The sequence below is a fragment of the Macrotis lagotis genome, chromosome 1 (assembly GCF_037893015.1).
Source record: "Macrotis lagotis isolate mMagLag1 chromosome 1, bilby.v1.9.chrom.fasta, whole genome shotgun sequence".
NCBI lineage: Eukaryota > Metazoa > Chordata > Mammalia > Peramelemorphia > Peramelidae > Macrotis > Macrotis lagotis.
In genome coordinates this window covers 742348595-742367272 of record NC_133658.1, presented here as the reverse complement: position 1 = coordinate 742367272, position 18678 = coordinate 742348595, and the positions used below count along the sequence as shown (strand labels likewise).

Sequence of the window (18678 nt, the reverse complement as noted above, 5' to 3'; positions counted from 1 at the left end):
CTCAGAATGTTTTAGATGTATAAAGTAAATACATATCATTATAAAGAAAAACCAAACATAGTCATCAAAATGTTTTAATAAGAAATTTTTTAAGGTTAAGAATTCCTGACTTGCTTTAGAAAAAATTTAATATTGCAGACACTGTGATTGTCTATCTTATAGACTATACCTTCTAACCACCTCAACCCAAAAATCCAGTTTACCTCTTGAACTAGACATAAAGCTCTGGCATAGACCACCCCTGGCTGAAAAATGAAACTAGAACCAGAGCAGGAAGTCAGCTTCAGATACTCACAGCTGCATGACCCTGGGCACATCCCTTAACTTCATTCCATTTTTTGTTGTTGTTGTTTTTGCAAGGCAATGGGGTTAAGTGGCTTGTCCAAGGCCATACAGCTAGGTAATTATTAAGTGTCTGAGGCCAGAATCTAATTCAGGTACTCCTGACTACACTGTGCCACTTAGCTGCCCCATTAACTTCATTCTAAAACCTCCCAGAGTTGTGAGGATCCAAGGAGCTAATAATGCATAGCCCTCAGCACTGTGCTTGAGACATAGCAGGCACTATAAAAATACTCAATCTCTTCCTATTCCTCCCCACCACCCCCACAGTTGGCCCCAGACTTGCTTTAACAGAACTGCTATATAAATTCCAAGTTTGTTCAGAATATAACTAACTCTAATGCAAAGAAATCTAGCAAGCTCAGTTCTGCTCGTCACTGTTTCACTGAAATTTCAGGAAGTTCTCAGCATCCCAGCAAAAGAAAATGTAACATGGGTCCAGGGAGCAGATGCTCTAAACTAACCAGATTGACCATGATCATATATGATTTCATGACTGATCATATTACATTAGATTACTAAAACAAAAACCATGGGCAATCCTATAAAGGATAATATAGCATGTCCCTGGTATTGATAGCACCATGTTAAAATCAAGTCCAAATGCAATGCTGCAAAGATAAAGTGAATTCCACAGAGGGACTCTTGGGTCAACATCAGTTCCAGCTCTGACCTACCTCACTACCTTCTTCGGAGGCCTCCCAGGACAAACTTGAAACATCTATCTGACTCCCTCAAGGGACCCTTCCCCATCCACTAATAACCTGGATTTATTTCTAAAGGATTTGAATACTTCCAAAACCATTTTCTTTTCTCCAGTTGTTTTCTTATTTTCATCAACTTGATTTCTTCAACTTCCCTCTCTAGATCTACTGGAACTTCCTTTAACCTTTTTCCTTCTCACTCCTTCCCTCTGAAATTGCTGAGACTGGTAACACTGCATCCATACCTAGGCCTTTCCAACACTGGCTATATTCTTTTCTCATTTGTCATGGTGTAGAGTCTGATTATTCATTGCCATTGCCTCTTTCAGAATTTAAAACCATCAACTGACAACCTCTCTTCTTACACTATCCACTTCCAGATCCAATATAAGGTCTTGTTTGGTTTTCAAAGTCCTTTATAACCTAGCCCCCTCCTTCCACTCTTATACTTCACACTTACCACTTCATCCCACCCCCCAGGTAACTCTGTGATCCAATGACTTTGGCCTTCTTGCAGTTCTGCATTTTCACCAATTGTTCTTGTGAAGAGAACATTCCTGCCTCATCACCAAGCTTCCTTCAAAGCTAAATTCTTGCCTTCAACAGAATGGCTTTTCACATTCTAATGTCTCCTCTCTTGATTATCTCCAATTTATCCTGTAAACAGTACATTGGCACATAATTGTTTGTATGCTGTCTCCTCCATTAGGCTAAGATTCTTAAGAGCAGCTATTTCTTTTGTCTTACTTGTACTTACAGATACTGGCTCAGTAGCAGCACAAGTAGGTACTAAATATTTTTTTCAATAATTACCCAAATTTATGCCCCAATCTAACGCCTGGTAGCCAATATCTCATGAACCCTAGGTCATCCCTCCCTCTTCATTGAATTCAGGGTCTATTATATTGTTTTCCTATTATAATGTTTTCCATCTCCTTTCATCATTTTAGGACACTACACCTTCTCTTACTGATGTCCGTTTTGTTCCCTTAAATGCTCAATTTCCCAGTTCCTCAGTATGCTCATTCCCCTTAACTGATTCCTCCACTCCATCCTGGCTGCACGAAAAGGGCCACATGCTCAATTCTTCTGATATCACCATCAATGTTCTATTTCTATGTGGATGAACAATGAAATTCCTTTATTTGTACCATAATCTTTTATCATTCCATCTTTCCCTATAACCAGTCCTGCCTTATAAAATGCCAACCTTGGATTATACTCCCCTTTTGTATCCTTTGTGACTATCCATGTAGTATTGAATGGAACTGAAAAAAGTTTTTAAAAAAATACTATATAGCTAATTAGGTCCACTATAAATTTTATGTTCTCTGTTTTGTGTAAGGCCTTCATGGTAGCAAGGTGATCCTTCTAGTATAATCACATAGGACCCTATTTATCACAGTGGCAGTTCCAAACCTTGTCTCTTACTAATCTCCCCATGACACATCCTCCTCCATACTGTTTCAGGCAACAACCTCACCTAATATTTCATTGAAGGCAAAAACAGGGTCTGCTGTCAAGAAAATATCCTATTTGTAATCTGTCTAAACTAGACATTTCAATTTCACCATTTCCAGAGCAGAACTCATCTTTACCCCCAAAACCCTTTCTCCCTCATACTGAATCCTTCACCCCCTTCATAAATTCTCTCTGATGGAGACTAGGCCTTTTAAGCCAAAACCAATTCTTCCACATGTACTCTTAAGCCCATCTATTCATCCATCTTGTCTAGCAAATTATCCTGTCATCTTCATGTTCTTAAATCTTCAATGTTTCCCTTTCTACTGGCTTCTTCCCTTCTGCCTACAAACATGTTTGTGTTTCCTCCATCCTCCCAAAAAACCCTCACCCGATCCTTCCATCCTAGCAAAATAGCCCTTTTCCCTTTCCCCTTTCTGTTAAACTTTTTTTTTAGGTTTTTGCAAGGCAAATAGGGTTAAGTGGCTTGCCCAAGGCCACACAGCTAGGTAATTATTAAGTGTCTGAGGCCAGATTTGAACTCAGGTACTCCTGACTCGAAGGCTGGCGCTCTAGCTACTGTGCCACCTAGCTGCCCCTCTGTTACACTCTTAATAAATTCATCTATACTATCTCCATTTCTTTTCTTCTCACTTTCCTGAATTCTGCCATTTGGCTTCCAACCTCTTCTTTCAACTGAAACTGCACTCTACAAAAGTTACCAATAATCTCTTCATTTTCTAATTCAATATTTCTAAATCATTTTCCTTCTTGACTTCTTTGCAGCATATGAAACTGTTCAACCCCTGCTGAATACTCTCTTTGGCTTTTCTTGAACCCACTCCTAATCCAAATTTACACTCCTCAGTTCTCTTTGCTGTTTCTTCATCCTTGTCACAACTCTAACTATGGATGTACCCCAGGATTCTGCCCTGGACCCTTTGCCCCAGCTATATCATTAAAATCATTAGGCATTTTTCTCAGCTGCCCATTTGTTAGCAATACTTGGGGATTCTTCAAAATCCTGATTATAGTGTCAAATGGCAACTTACATTTATATAACCCTTTTGAGTCTACATTTTATTATTTAGTGACCTCATTACTTCCAATTCATTTAGTCTCTAAGCAGGGGATTCCTGGATCTGTTTATCTAACTCTAGTCTTTGACCTCCAAACTGGACATTTCAAATTCATCATGTCTAGAACAGAACTTATCTTTCCCCCCCAAAAACCCTCTCCTTTCTGAACTTAGCTATTACTAATGAAAGCAGTACTGTCCTTGATCTTTCAGATTCACAGCCACTCTTTATTCTTACTGACCTCTCATATCCAATGGGGTCACAAATCTTTTCCTTTCTACATGTACCTACATCTCTCCCTTTCCCTCTATTCACAGAGCCACCACATTTTTTTAAGTCCTCATCACTTCTCATTTTGACTACAGCAATAATCTTCTAATCAATCTCCCTGGCTCAAGTTTCTTCCCTACTTCCCGTGTTCCAGTCAGATGCCAGTATTTTCCTACAGTGTAGGTCTATCTAGGTCCCTGTAGCTTAGTACACTCCAGTGACTTTCTATTACCTCCAAAAGATCCTTTTTTGGTAATTAAGGCTATTCTTAAGCTGACTCCTTCCTATTTTTACATATTCTCACACTTTGACTTTCCTTACTTCCATTTCAACATTCAACAATCTAGTGATACTGATTTGATGTTACTCAAATATGGCACTCCATCTCCCATCTTTGGTATCCTTTGTTCTTGGAATGTTCTCCCCCTCCATCTCTACTTCTTGACATTCCTAGCTCCTCTCAAAATTTATCTCAAAGGTCAACTTTTCAAACAGGTCTTCCCAGTCACCAAAACCTGTCTCTCTATAGTTAATTGTTTATAGGCATTTAATTCCACATTGGGATATTAAGCTTCTGAAAGAAAGGGACCATTTTTCTATTTTTGCCTTATTTTTCCCCAGTGCTTAGCACAATACTTTTAACAGAGTAAGAACTCAAAAAAATTTTCTTGATTAAAGCTAAATTTTAAAAAAGTCTCAGCAGAATCCTTTATTCACTTAATCACCTAATCATGTATCTTTCTAGCCACTAATTTTTTTTTTAACTTTCAAGGCAGGTAGGTAATAACATTTAAATTATATCTACATACATTAAAATATGAAGCTACTATAAAATTCACCTGTCCTTTATCCGAATTACTTAGATCCTGAATTGATGCTGACTTTGGTCTCCGTGGCAGATTTCCTGTTTTTATCCAAAAAAAAAAAAATTACATTAAAAATAAAGTTGGTAACATAAAATTCTCCTTTCAATTAAAATAGGCTCATATCAGATACAAATACTTAAAATTAACTTTGTTGTCTTAATAACATGACATGTTGGCTTAAGCATCTTTAAAAGTTTAGCATTTGACATAGAAATAGATTTTGAGATGAAATGAACCACATAATCACAACATTTAAGACCATCTTTTTTTTCCCTTTTCTTTGGGGTTAAGTGACTTACCCATGGTCACACAGCCAGGTAACTATTAAGTGTCTGAGGCAGAATTTGAACTCAGGTCCTCCCGACTCCAAGGTCAGTGTTCTATCCACTGCACCACCTAGTTGCCCCATGACCATTTTTTAACCTAAAGAAACTGAGATACTGTACACTACGAGTATGTGATGATGATTTAGTTAAATAAGAACATCAATTTACACCTAATTTATTGGACAGACATTTACTCAGAACTTATTGTGTACAATGCACTAGACCAGTCGCTATAGTGTAAATGTAGGGGATAAAGCTGTCTCTGTCCTTAATGGAGCTTATAGTCACAAATAGTGGAAGGTGTAGGGGAAATTAGCACTTGATTTAGAGCAAGATGACAAGAGTTTGAAACTTGGAACTGAAACTACTACCTCTGGAACCTTTTGCAAAGCTCTTTTTACCACATTAAGGCTTCAGTTTCTTATATCTCTAAAATGATGGGATTTGAACTAAATGATCACCAAAGTCCCTTCCAGCACTAAAATTCACTGACTATTGTAATAGTATATTAAAAAAGTTGATATGGTGACTTTCCAGCATAAAAATATTAAATTTTTCTTGCAGTCTCTTTTAAAGCATTATTCAAGTCTTTAACTGGAAAATGAACTATAATTGTCAATATACACAGAGAACAAGAACAAGAACCAACTCTTAATTCTCTTGACTGTGACTACTTTGAATTTTTACCTTTAGTGAATAACTTAATTTGTAATTTAGTTAACTAGTAAATATAAGAAGGAGAGATGGCTTACATCTGAAAAAAACTAAAAGAAAATGCAAAGTTTATCATTGTTAAAACTTTCCAGTTATAAAATCAAAGGTCTCTTCCTAGTTCAAATCGTTAGAAAGAAAGGGGAGAGAGGGGGCGGCTAGGTGGCATAGTGGATAAAGCACTGGCCCTGGAGTCGGGAGTACCTGGGTTCAAATCCAGTCTCAGACACTTAATAATTACCTAGCTGTGTGGCCTTGGGCAAGCCACTTAACCCCGTTTGCCTTGCAAAAACCTTAAAAAAAAAAAAGGGAGAGAGAGCTAAACTTTTTTAAATCTACTTTTTCCTTATGTTAGACACCTTAGAACTTAGATACCCATGTTTACAAAATTCTCAAAACAGAACACTTAGATCTTAGCAAATAATGAGTTTTTATCAGCTGTCCATTTGTTAGCAATACTTTTTTAAGAGGGGGGGAAAATATTAATTATAGCAATATCAAGTAACAGCTCATATTTTATATAAACCTTTTGAGGCTCAGAGTCTTATAAACTCTGTGAACTAAATGCTGTTGTCTCTAACAAGGAAATTAAGAAGTTGAACCACTTGCCTAGAGTGACATAGATAGCAAGACTCCATCCCTAGATGCTTTATGCCGCAGTGGAATGGAGTTGGGGTTCACCCAGACTCTTCTATGCAAAGGGCATGAGCTCATGCTCATCATAAAACCTGCTCATCTTTTCCCCACCCTGTCTCTGTTGTTGGTCAGTCATGTCCATCTCTTTGTGACCCCAGACCATACAGTCCATGAGGTTTTCTTGGCAGACAATGGAAAGGTTTGTCATTAGGACAAAAGTGACTTGTCCAGGGTCACAAAGCCAGTAAGTGTCTGAAGCCAAATTGGAACTTCAGTGGAGGGGAAGCAGATGCACCTACTCATTTCTTTACAATACAAAATCTTCTTACAGTATCTTAGATTTAAAAGAGTTACTCAGTGGCCATGTATTTCAACCATCCATACTTGAAAAAAATACTACCCTTCTGACAAGGGCCATACAGCCTCCAGTGAGAGGGAAACCATTAAAAACCATTTTCTCCCAAGGGAGTTCATTCCACTCTTGAATGGATCTGATTCTCAAGTCTTCTCTGCTTCAAACAATTATTTAAAATTAAAATAATCTTTAGATAGCCCTTTGCCATCCTAGTCACTGTCTCCTCTAGCTCACAAATTTCATAAAGTATGGAACTGAAAACAAATTTCCAGAGGCAGTTGGTATAAGGCAGAAAATAGTAAAATGATGATCTTCCATTGGGCCTTAACCTGAATTACTTATTATTATTATTACTATTATTATTATAATTAAATATAAAATTTATCAAACAGCGATAGAGCATTCCTATGTGCCACACACTGTGTTAAATGCTGGACATTTGAGCCTCAAAACAATCCTGGGAGGCACATGCTATTATTATCCCCATTTTGCACATAGGGAAACCGAGGCAGACAACATGGAGTGACTTACCCAGGGTCACACAGCAAAAAAGAAAGTGTCTAAAAGGGAAGAATTAAACTCAGGCCAAGCACTCTAGCCATTATCCACCTAGCTCTGCCTCCATTCTGCTTTGAGAGATTTCAAAACTGTAAAGGAAGCAATGAAATCTATCAGTCACTATTAGGGTAGGGGTCTGGTGATCAGGGCCAGAAGGATAAACATTTTTTCTAGATTTACTCCATCTATTTAAAGCCCTCAGAGGCATGCTCAGCCTATTTCATTGGTCAATTAGCTATCCCCTACTTGATCCAATCAAAATTCACACCTTGTTAAGAAAGCGCTGTGGGGCAGCTAGGTGGTACAGTAGATAGTCAACACTGGAGTCAGGAGGACCTGAGATAAATTGGGCCTCAGACATTTGATGTTTATCTGTGATGTTGGGCAAGTCACTCAACCCTGATTGCCTTGCAAAAACAAACAAAAAAAAAATCACTGGGTATAAACCATCCTGTTTACCCATTTTAAATATCATCAGGTCATGCAACTGATGATATCTCCTTGTGATTTCAATTAATTGCTTCCTAATGGGAAAAAAAATTAAGATTTATACCAAAGACTAGCATTTCTTAAACTGTATTCTGTGGAGCTCACAGTCGATCTTTCTGCTTTTCTGTCTGCATAGTTCATACACAACTTCAACATTTAACAAATTCAAAAACTATTATATTACTAAAAAGTTGTTTTTCAAATATCTGACTCAAGGGGCAGCTAGGTGGCACAGTGGATAGAGCACCAGCCCTGGAGTCAGGAGTACCTGAGTTCAAATCTGGCCTCAGACACTTAATAATTACCTAGCTGTGTGGCCTTGGGCAAGCCACTTAACCCCATTGCCTTTCAAAAAAACTAAAAAAAAAAAAATAAATGAAATAAAAATAAAAAGATCTGACTCAATCAGGCATTATGAATGTATATATTTAAGCATTGATTATATTGGCATAATGAAAAGTGTTTATGTCTCTCAGTCAGGTTAAAGGGGAGAGGGAGTATTTATCTTATTAACTGTAGATACTCTACTACCTTTGTCTGCTACAGATATTTGGGTAAAATCTAAAATATTCAAGAAACAATGTAAAAAAGTGTTAAATCCCAAAGAAGAAAAATAAGATGATGACTATATGGGTGATCTACCAGATTTAAAATGAAGCTCTCAAATTATCTAAGCAAAAGAAATTTGAAGTAAAAAATAACAATTTTTCAAGATGGTAGCTTATGTAAAGATGGAGATGAAAATGATGAAATTTTTTAAATTGTTAAATCAGTCTTGTGGTGTACTTCTAATAAACAATAAGAAATCATTTCAAAAGATTTTACAAAATGGGAGCTGAATATTTGTTAATAAGATAATCCAAACTCAAACTCAGACGAGAAGAGTTTCAGTTCTGCAAAAAATTTGAGAACTTAATTCATAAAATAAACCATTCCTAGGTAAACACCTAAATATACATGTATGCTTATACCCTCCCCATAAACAATTTAATACCTTGTCCTGGTGAATGACTTTTCTTGTATTTTTCCATCTGATTTGAAGATAAGTTTGGATTTTTCTGAAAACCTAACAATGGAATCTGTAATGATATTATATATTGGGCATTTTAAATAAAAAAGAAGAATATTCAGCAATCTATGACAAAAATATTAGGCATCATTCTGTTTAATTTGTTTTCAAAAAACAATATCTAGTGTTTATTCCTCCCAAAGGATTTATTCAAGCCAGATAAATAATCCATTCAGAGTAGAAAATATGCTTTAAGATGAGTACAAAAGCAGTTTGATTTTTTTTTTTTTTGCTTTCACAACATACCAGAAAGGAGATTATTCACTTGATTAATAAAGCCCTCAATTTGTAAATCAATTTTAAGATTTAAACATGTAAATTAACTCATTTTTAAAATGTTATATTAGGCTCAACACAAAACTGTAATTTCATTTTAACTACAAATTATAATTAGCAATGTTGGGAATCCAAAGTTTGTACCAATTATAAAAATCTATTTTTAAAAACTTTCATTGTATCTGAATTAAAGTCTGAATAACATAAAAATAACTATAAACTCACTGTAGACTCTTCTTTCTTCATAGAAATCAGGGGATGTTCATTCTTTAAGTTGTTTTCAATGGCTTCTGCTTTTTTCCAGGCTTCAAGTCGAAACCGTTCCATTATTTTTATCTCTTCTCGAAGATCTGTGTTCTCTTTAGCTAATGCTTCTATTTGGCTTTTAAGGCGACTATGTGTATTTGACCACTTTGTCTCTTTTCTCCTCAACTCTTCCTGTAACTCTGCTATTTGTTGTTTTAAAGCCTTCAAAAGAGAAGCAAACATTCAGAAGTGCTCAATAAATCAAAGGACATTTTTGTTATCAAGCTACTATAGTATGAATAGAGCCCTAAATGACAAAGACATGCAGGTAAACAAATTGAACATTTGTTTACATCCAAGGCTCAGTTAGGTATTGTGGATATTCACAAACATGTTTAGGACAAATGGAACCTGCCAGCCATGTATCTCTAAGTTAGGGAGGGAGAGAAAGCACAAACAAAAGCAACTACTACAAAAAGTGTTGTATATATTAAATATCAAACAGTAATGAAACAAGAAGTAAATATCAAACAAATAGTGAAACAGTAGAAAAACAAGAACACTTAACAAAAACCAAGTCTAATTCCCTGAAAGACTGATCAGCAGATCAGTAAGAGGAGATTTTAGTAAGGGCAACAGTTTGAGCAAAGGTCCAAGGAGACAAAGCACAAACTAAATTAAGGTATAATGAGTTTTGACTAGAGAAGCAGGATTCTGTAGAAACATTATATAACATAAACTAGAAAAGTTAAGTTAATTAAGGCTTTGAACACCAGGATAAAGGATCAAATTGTATATTACTGGCAGTTTTGTTTTATAATCAATCTATTCAAATCTTAAATTTTAGAAAGAAAAATCTGGGAGGAGAAATTAGGAGAGGTAATAGGAAAGGGACTAGACAAAAAGAGTTGTTACAAGAGAACTGAAATAGTCAAGTCATAAACTATGGATGGTGACAGTGGAAAAGAAAAGGACAGAGAGATATGCAAGACATGAAGACCTAACCTGATTACCAAATAGAGGGCTGAGTGAATGAGGAAAGTCAAAAAATCAATCAAAAAGCACTTTAGTGAAACTATACTAGTTACTGAAAAGATACTAGTGCAGATACTAGTTGCTGAAAAGAAAAACAAAAATGAAGGCGTCCCCTAGCCCCATTGTAATGGGGGTGAAGTAGCAAATACATAAAATCTGTGATAAAATTTTGATGGGAAGGACACTGGCGGGATAATCTTAAGAAGCTTCACAAAGAAAGTGGCATGTATGAAGAGTTTAGAAGGAAACAAGTAAGTACAAGAAGTGGACAGCATTTTCCAATATGGGGAGATAGCCAGTAAAAGAAGGCACAGAGATGGGAGATGGAGTGCCCTATGAGAACATCAGAAGGGCAGTTTGGGAGAATAGCAAGAATGCATAAAAAAAAATGGAAAAATATAGTCTAAAGCTGGAAATAAAGGTTAGAGACTTTAAAAGCTAAAACTGAAAGGCTTGCATTTGATCTCAGAGGCAACAGGAAGATTTTAAATTTATTGAGCAAGGAAATAACATCAGAATTGCACATAAGGGAAAAAAATCACTTGACAGGTGTGTGAAACCTGAGGCAAGGAAAACTAATTAGGAAGTTATTAGATTAGCTTAGGTAAAAGGTAATGGAGGGCTAAACTAAGGCTGTATGAACAAAAGAAGGGGGACAGATACAAGAGATGTTGTATAAGTAAAAACAACAAGATTTGGCTACTGATTGTTCTTTGTCCTTCCACAAATACAAAGAGTCAAGGTTGACACCAAAGTTGCAAGCCTGTGTGACTAAAGGAGGATGATACAATCAATAATAAATAAGGAAGTTTGAAAAACAGTAAAATTGGGGGGGAAAAAAAGTTCAGTTTGAGATATAATGGATTTGAGATGTCTAAGGAATCTCTATTTTGAAATACCCAACAAGTACTTAGAGATGTGCCAATGGACCTCAGGAGAAAGATGACACACCTGAATTTGGGAGTCATCTGCATAAAGACAATAAAGAAACCTAAGGTAACTGGTAAGATCCTCAAATGAGATAATATACAAAAAGAATTAAGTGAGTGCTCAGAACAGAGCCTAGATGTACATTCACAATTAGAAGGCATGACAAGGAGACTTAAGAAAAAGTGACCAATTTCAAGCCTGAATGCACTTGAAGAGAAAAACAATTATCATTAATCAAAATTTAAAAAGTCATAGGATCATCAGTGTAGAGCTGAAAGAAACTTCATAGGATCATCTATTCCAATCTTTTCATTTTACAAATGAAGAAAGTGAGGCCAAAGGAGGTGAAATGACTTGTGCCAGTGGTCAGAACTGAATCCAGGTCCTCTAACATCAGAACCATTGCTCTTTTTCCACTATACCATACTGACCTGGGAATAAGAAATTCAAGTTTTAGACATAATTTGAGATATAAAATCTATATTAAAAATGTCCAATGGACAACTGAATGTCCAATAGGAGCTTGAAAATGAAGTTTGCAGATTAAAGGGCAGAAGAAAGAAAATGTTCCCAAATCTGCTCTATTTCAGATTAGTAAATGAACAGGAAAGGAATTTTTTTCTTAATCCAATAAGAAACTGGACAGCTAGGTGGCACAGTGTTAGAGCACTGACCCTGGAATCAGGAGGACTGGAGTTCAAATGTGACCTCAGACACTTAACAATTGCCTGGCTTTATGGCCTTGGGCAAGCCACTTAACCCCATTGCCTTAAATAAAAATTTTTTTTAATTTTAAAAAAATATAAGACACTATAGCCAGTGAATCAATGGAAAAATCCCATGTCCAGAAATAGAATTTCAATGGAAAAATATTTCTAATAAAAGTAAAAATAATACCAAAGTATGAATTAAATATGACAGTATCCTCAGTTATATCAGATATACATGAGATCAGAATGAAGATATTAAAAACTGATCTACAGCTTGATGACAGTTGCACAATGAAAACCAAATGAACCAGTTCTTATTTGCTACCTACTCTGCATGCTACCTACTCTGAAGGTATAACATCTTTCTGGTTTTTATATAGTAGTTAAATAGTATATAATTATACCAAGTTAGTGCTAGAGATAATTATGATTCTTGTAAGTGCAATGTTGCATTAAGTATATCCAGTTAGAATTTTGACATCATGCTTACAATACACTTAAAATTGAGATTAGCAAATGAATCCTGTCGTAGATATATAAGAAAAATTCCATAACAATAAAAATACAACTTCTTTCATTTTGCATAACTTGTATGTTTGCACTACCAAGACCTCTCATACCTGAATTTCTTCACGTTCTTTTCTATCTGGAATTGCTCTTGCAGTTGTAGTGTATTTTTCAAAAACTCTGCGTTCTTTTTGTAGTTTTCGCATCTCCTCCTTTTTAAACTCTTCAATTCGAGTCAATTCTTTCATTTTCTGTTGTTCAAAGTCTGCAATCTCTTTTCTAAATTGATCAAAACAAAAACCTCTTATCACCCAGAATAAATATTCAATTAGAATAATCCAAAATCAGTAAGGAATCTTAAGCGACAACCTTCACTGTCAAAATCAGAGAACTAGTATGAGACAAACATTACCTAAATATGGCAATGAGCTACAGTTACTTATAACAGTTACCACACAAAGCACACATACATTCCCTCTAGATAATCTCTGACCTTCTAATTCATGGCTATAAAAGTTGACTATATTTTATAGTTTATTGTATTAGTATTTATGCATTTAGTTTATATGTTTTGAAAGGTGAGGGAATCATACTTCAAATTTTTTTTAATTTTTATTTTTCTCACAGTATATCAATCTAAAAATAAAGACCTAACTGTAACTGTAACTACATTAGTAGAAATAGACAATATGAAAGTTATTAAAGGTCTACTGTATGTCTAATTTGGCTTTTCATTCACATCAAAGTCTAAATTACATTAACTATTTGTAAATATGAGGGTTTATTTAAATCTCGGTCAGTACCTGCTAATTTATTTCTACTCCCATTGTGTGCTTCACATCCTCATAATTCAAAATAAAAATTTCATTTGATTTCCTTGAAAGAACTATTTCAGTATGGTCATATATTACTAGAAAGAGAGAACTAGAGGGAGGGAGGGAGGGAGAGAGAGAGAGAGAGAGAGAGAGAGAGAGAGAGAGAGAGAGAGAGAGAGATAAACTCTAAATGCAGATTGAATCATACTTTTTATACTTCCTTTATTTTTGTTAGTTTTGTTTTCTTTTGCAATATGGCTAATATGGAAATATTTTTTGCATGACTTCTCTTATATAACCAATTTGCTTATCTTCTCAAGGAGGGGGAAGGGGAGAAAGAGCAGGATGTTTTCAGAAAAGCCTGGGAAGACTTTTTGAAGTCTTTCTCTGAAGACTTTCTGAACTGATGCAAAGAGGGCAAAATTAGAATATCATTTACTAAAACAATATAATATTGTATGATAAACAACTCTGAATGACTTAGCTATTCTTAAGCAATACAGTGATGTAAGATAATTCTGAAGGACTTGGATTGAAAAATGCAATCCAACTGCAGAGAAAGAACTGATGAAGTGTGAATGTAGATTGAAACAAACTTTTTTACTTTATTTTTCTTGTTTTGTATAGTATGCATTTATTTTGCAATATAATAAATATGGAATTGTTAAATATGACTGCACATGTATAAAATATATCAAATTGCTTGCCTTCTCAAGGACAGAGGAGAGAAAGGAGGTAGGGAGAGAATTTGGAATTCAAATGAAATTTGAATTTGTTTTTTAAAAACAAAAATTTTTGTTCACATAATTGAGAAAAATAAAATAAAAAAACGATAAGCTTTCACTCTAATAACATAAAACTCTTGCCAACAACCTAAATTTTTTATGATCAGGAAATCACTAAACGGATTAATCTCTGCCCTTAGTTGATAATAAATTCCCTGAGAAATGGAGATCATTGTGTTATCTTGTGTACAGTACATGGCACAGAATAATTATAAAGATAATACTATAGGAGCAGCTAGGTGGCGCAGTTAGAGCATCAGACCTGGAGTCAGGATAACCTGAGTTCAAATGCAGCCTCCGATATTTAATAATTATCTAGCTTGGGCAAGTCTTTAACCCCATTGCCTCGCAAAAAAAAAAAAAAAAAAAAGACATATTTCATACACATTGCATAAAAATTACTGAATATAATGAATATATAGAAACATAGCTGTGTCAATAAAATATTGCCCAATAAAAAAGCAGCACAAGAATATGCACAGAGTACAACTATATTAAAAAAATCTGTTATTCTACTATCAGAAGATATAAAGGAATTAAGAATGGGTGTAGTTGCCACTGAAAACTATCTGTTTACATTTTCTGTAAAGCTGATTAAACATGTTCTAGGTGGAGCAGTAGACTGCTCTAGTCCTAGAGTCAGGAAGACCTGAATTTCAAAACCTGCCTCAGATATTCATGGGCTGTGTGATCCTGGACAAGTCACTTGACCTCTGCCTCAGTTTCCTCATCTGTAAAATGGGGGTAATAAGAGCACCAATCTTCCAGGGTCATTGTGAGGATTAATGAGATATTAATTGTAAGATACTGGCGCATAGTAAGCAACACTGCATACATTAGCTGTTAAGTAGATTTTTTTTTAGTTTTTTTTTGCAAGGCAAATGGGGTTAAGTGGCTTGCCCAAGGCCACACAGCTAAGTAATTATTAAGTGTCTGAGGCCGGATTTGAACTCAGGTACTCCTGACTCCAGGGCCGCTGCTCTATCCACTGAGCCACCTAGCCACCCCTAAGTAGATTCTTTATGCTAGAAGTTAAACAATGAAACTTAAGAAGCCATACACTGATTTCAAGTATTATGTGAGCTATTATAAACTTTTTTGACCCTTGCCTTTCATAATGAAAGAATTGTACTAAGAATCCTTAAGAATTGCTTGAAGATAACTATTGCCTTAATTGAAAAACTCAATTATCACTAGATCCTTATGGAAAAACCTTGACATTTTTGTTGGCCACCAAACATAGAGCTCTGCAGTATTTAATTGCTTTTAAGTCTATTCCTAGTGAAAATCATATGCACCACCCTTAGTCAACGCATCACACTGATTATACTCTAGAGATCCACAACATACCTGAGATTTTCTAAGGCATTTTCTCTTTCATTGCGGAGTTTAGCTAATGAAGTATTTTCAGCTTTAAATCTTTCAATTTCTGTTTCCAACTCAACAACTTTCTCTCTTAAAACTTGTGAGCGAATACCATCATCACCTACAACATATTAAGTAATATAAATGCTGAGCTTTGATTAGAAAATTTATTGTAATATATTGCCATTATTAAATGAAAACATTATGTAGGCACTTGAGAGTTAAATTGACTTACAAAATCTACTCCAGTTAATGAAAATAATAAAAATTGACTTAATATTACTCCACCTTGAAATGTTGAAAATTCTATCATTAACTACTTATACCATATGCAGGGCATTTAAAGTTATATACAGTCAAAAATCTAATTATGAGCTGAACAATGCAAATTTAATGTGCTGGGCAAACAGATTCCTCTCTCTCTCTCTCTCTCTCTCTCTCTCTCTCTCTCTCTCACACACACACACACACACACACACACACACACACACACACACACACTTTCATTTTCATCTCTCAAATTTGCTGAATAAAGGCAGAAATCTTCAGTTATTAAATTAAAAATCTGCTCCTCCAAAGAGAGAATGGGATGAAATGAGGCTTTATAAGCAAGTATTCCTTCAAACTTTCTCTAAGTGGCAAAAACCAGAAGTTGAATACTTTTTGTTTTTGAAAGGTATTAGAATATTGGGTTGCAAATGAATGACTGACACATAGGATCAGAAAAGTAAAAAGTGACAGATCTTATCACTCTTATTTTCTTCTAAATCCTTTTACTAGAGTATAACACTGTTCTACTAAATAAACTTTCTTCCACTATGCTCCTGGACCACTTTCTTGATGCCTGACTACATCTAACTATATGGATTTGTATACATGGTATGTATCCTCCTGAACAGTAAACTCCACAAGGGCCCAGATTATAACTTGTACATCTTTGGTGAGGAGGTACCTCAATAGAACTTTACATTGGAGTATGCAATAAAAATATGATTTTCAAGCATCAGTGAAAGGAAAGCTTGGGGCTTCAAATAGCTCATCTTTCTAAACAGAAATCACAACAAATTTAGGCTTTGTAGCATTTGATAAATCTTTAGTTTCTTATAATATTAAGGCTTACCAAATGGTTGTTCTTGATTTTTATTTAATTCAGATTCAGATGCTAAATGTGAGTCCGACTGAGATTTAGGCTTCAGGGAAGGAAAGAGTTTCATCATCAGATCAGAAGTAGGAGGAGGACTTACACTCTTATTGGATTTACATAAATCATCACCCTTCTTTATGGGCGCAACCTTCCTTTTTATTGCTTTATCCATATTAGCCATTTCAATTCTACGACAACAGTTTATCAGTGGAAGCCCATTAACATCTTCACTCCCAAGTATATCGTGTTTACTTTCATTTTCTTCAAGGTCAGTCCATGTTCTCTCATCATCAAAGTCAATTTTATTCATATTTGTACCTGATGCCCTTCTTGAAATCTCAGGAATGTTAACATTCATGCTTTCTACCACAATGGATTCATCACTGCTATCATCTTTATCTGACAAATCCAGATCAATATCCCTACTTTTACCCTCTTTCCTAGTATCTCTGAAAGGTCCTTTATCATCACCCTTCTCTGGTTTATCTTCTCTGCTGCTGCTGAAAATTTTTTTAATATCTTCATTTGTTGCTTTTATGGTGCTATCCAGTTGCTCTTCATAGTCACTGCTGATAGCACTATTGCCATCATCTTCATCCTCACTTAAATTCCATTCAATCTGATTCTCAGAAGTAGTAGTTTGAAATGCTTTTCTGCTGAGTTTGCTGGACTGTTCCTTTAAATTAAGAGGTGATGCTTCCAATTCAAGAGGTTTTGTTATTTCACACATATTCTTATCTTGTTTGATATGGTCCAATTTTTCATTTTGATTGTATGGAGTAACAATATCTGTTACATCTGTTTTCACTTGCTGCCCTGATTTGACAGGGGTAGAAGACATTCGATGTCCTGTGCTCGTCTGTTGGTCTCTTTCTAAGATTTTTAATACAAATGAGGAATTACTAGAGAATGATATTTCATCAGCAGCTTGTTCCAAGAACAAAAATTCATCTAACTCCAAATTTTCCTTTTCTTTTTCCTTTTCCCAATTATCTAATTTCTTCTGAAATGAAATTTCAAAGGAAAATTCAGGCTCTTTTACAATATGACCCATAGAGCTTTTATTAACAGAAGTGGAATTGTTCAGTTCTGTAGAAACAAGAGGCTTTTCAATACATTGTGACTTATTTCTGACTCTGCAGCCAATTTCAAAGGGTTTGGTATACTCTGGTATATTTTCCTTATTAGGTTCTAACTTACTGGTTTTCTCTAACTTTATCTGATTACTAAACTGTCCATCAAATTTCTTCCCAATTTGTATTTTCATTTTTGATGGAGAAATAATTTTTCCATTATTATTCCTAAGTACTTTTGATTTCTGAGAAAGTGCAGCAGAATTGGTCTTGGCTCTGATGTGGTTACTCTTTTTCATCTCTGTAACTAGTTCCTTATTTACAAGTGCAGTTTTCCGCTGCATTTGTTGTCTGTCTGCTTTAAATACAGATTGTTCTTCTGGCATGCATTGATGAATCATTAATTTACTCTCTTTTGTTTTCTGAAATTTAGATTTAGCATTAGTAAACCTAGCTAGGCCTTCTCCTCGTTTTAAAAATGGTCGTTTAGGTACTGCTTTAGTCAGCAATGACATTTCTGCTTCCTAGAAATCAAAAAATATTTTAATTAATTTTTCACATTACTGAGTAATACTCAATGTACATTTAAAGTAAGTTATATAATAATGCTCAATTTTTAAAGGTTTGGAATATTTTTAGTCAAAACATCTGAAATGCTAACCTGTAGATGTTTCTGTTTCAGTTCTTGTTCTTCTATCTGAATCTGTTCCTCTAAGAATTCTTCATATGTCTGTTTTCTTTCTCTGATAGCAGCTTTAATTGGCCTAATAATGAAAATAAAATTATGATGCAAATAAGTCCTGATGGTAAAACATTTCACATTGAGATTTCTAAAAACAATAATTTTAAAACTTTAAAACGTTATTTTCTATTTAATAAACCATTTTTAAGAAACAAAAATCTAAGCAAATAAATCTAATATATTA

The 18678-nt window shown here is 34.9% G+C and overlaps 1 protein-coding gene across 5 annotated transcripts in view; it reads right to left on the bottom strand.

The window, feature by feature from the left end:
* CPAP (centrosome assembly and centriole elongation protein) overlaps positions 1–18678 on the bottom strand; it is a 45036-nt gene that overhangs the window by 13065 nt on the left and 13293 nt on the right. For all 5 annotated transcript variants that reach the window (XM_074216262.1, XM_074216264.1, XM_074216260.1 and 2 more), the window contains 7 exons: positions 18414–18516; positions 16656–18276; positions 15521–15656; positions 12684–12849; positions 9368–9610; positions 8792–8876; positions 4696–4760 (listed from right to left, as the gene is read on the bottom strand). In XM_074216262.1, the coding sequence (XP_074072363.1) occupies positions 4696–4760; positions 8792–8876; positions 9368–9610; positions 12684–12849; positions 15521–15656; positions 16656–18276; positions 18414–18516 (2419 nt within the window). The remainder of the gene's footprint in view (positions 1–4695; positions 4761–8791; positions 8877–9367; positions 9611–12683; positions 12850–15520; positions 15657–16655; positions 18277–18413; positions 18517–18678) is intronic.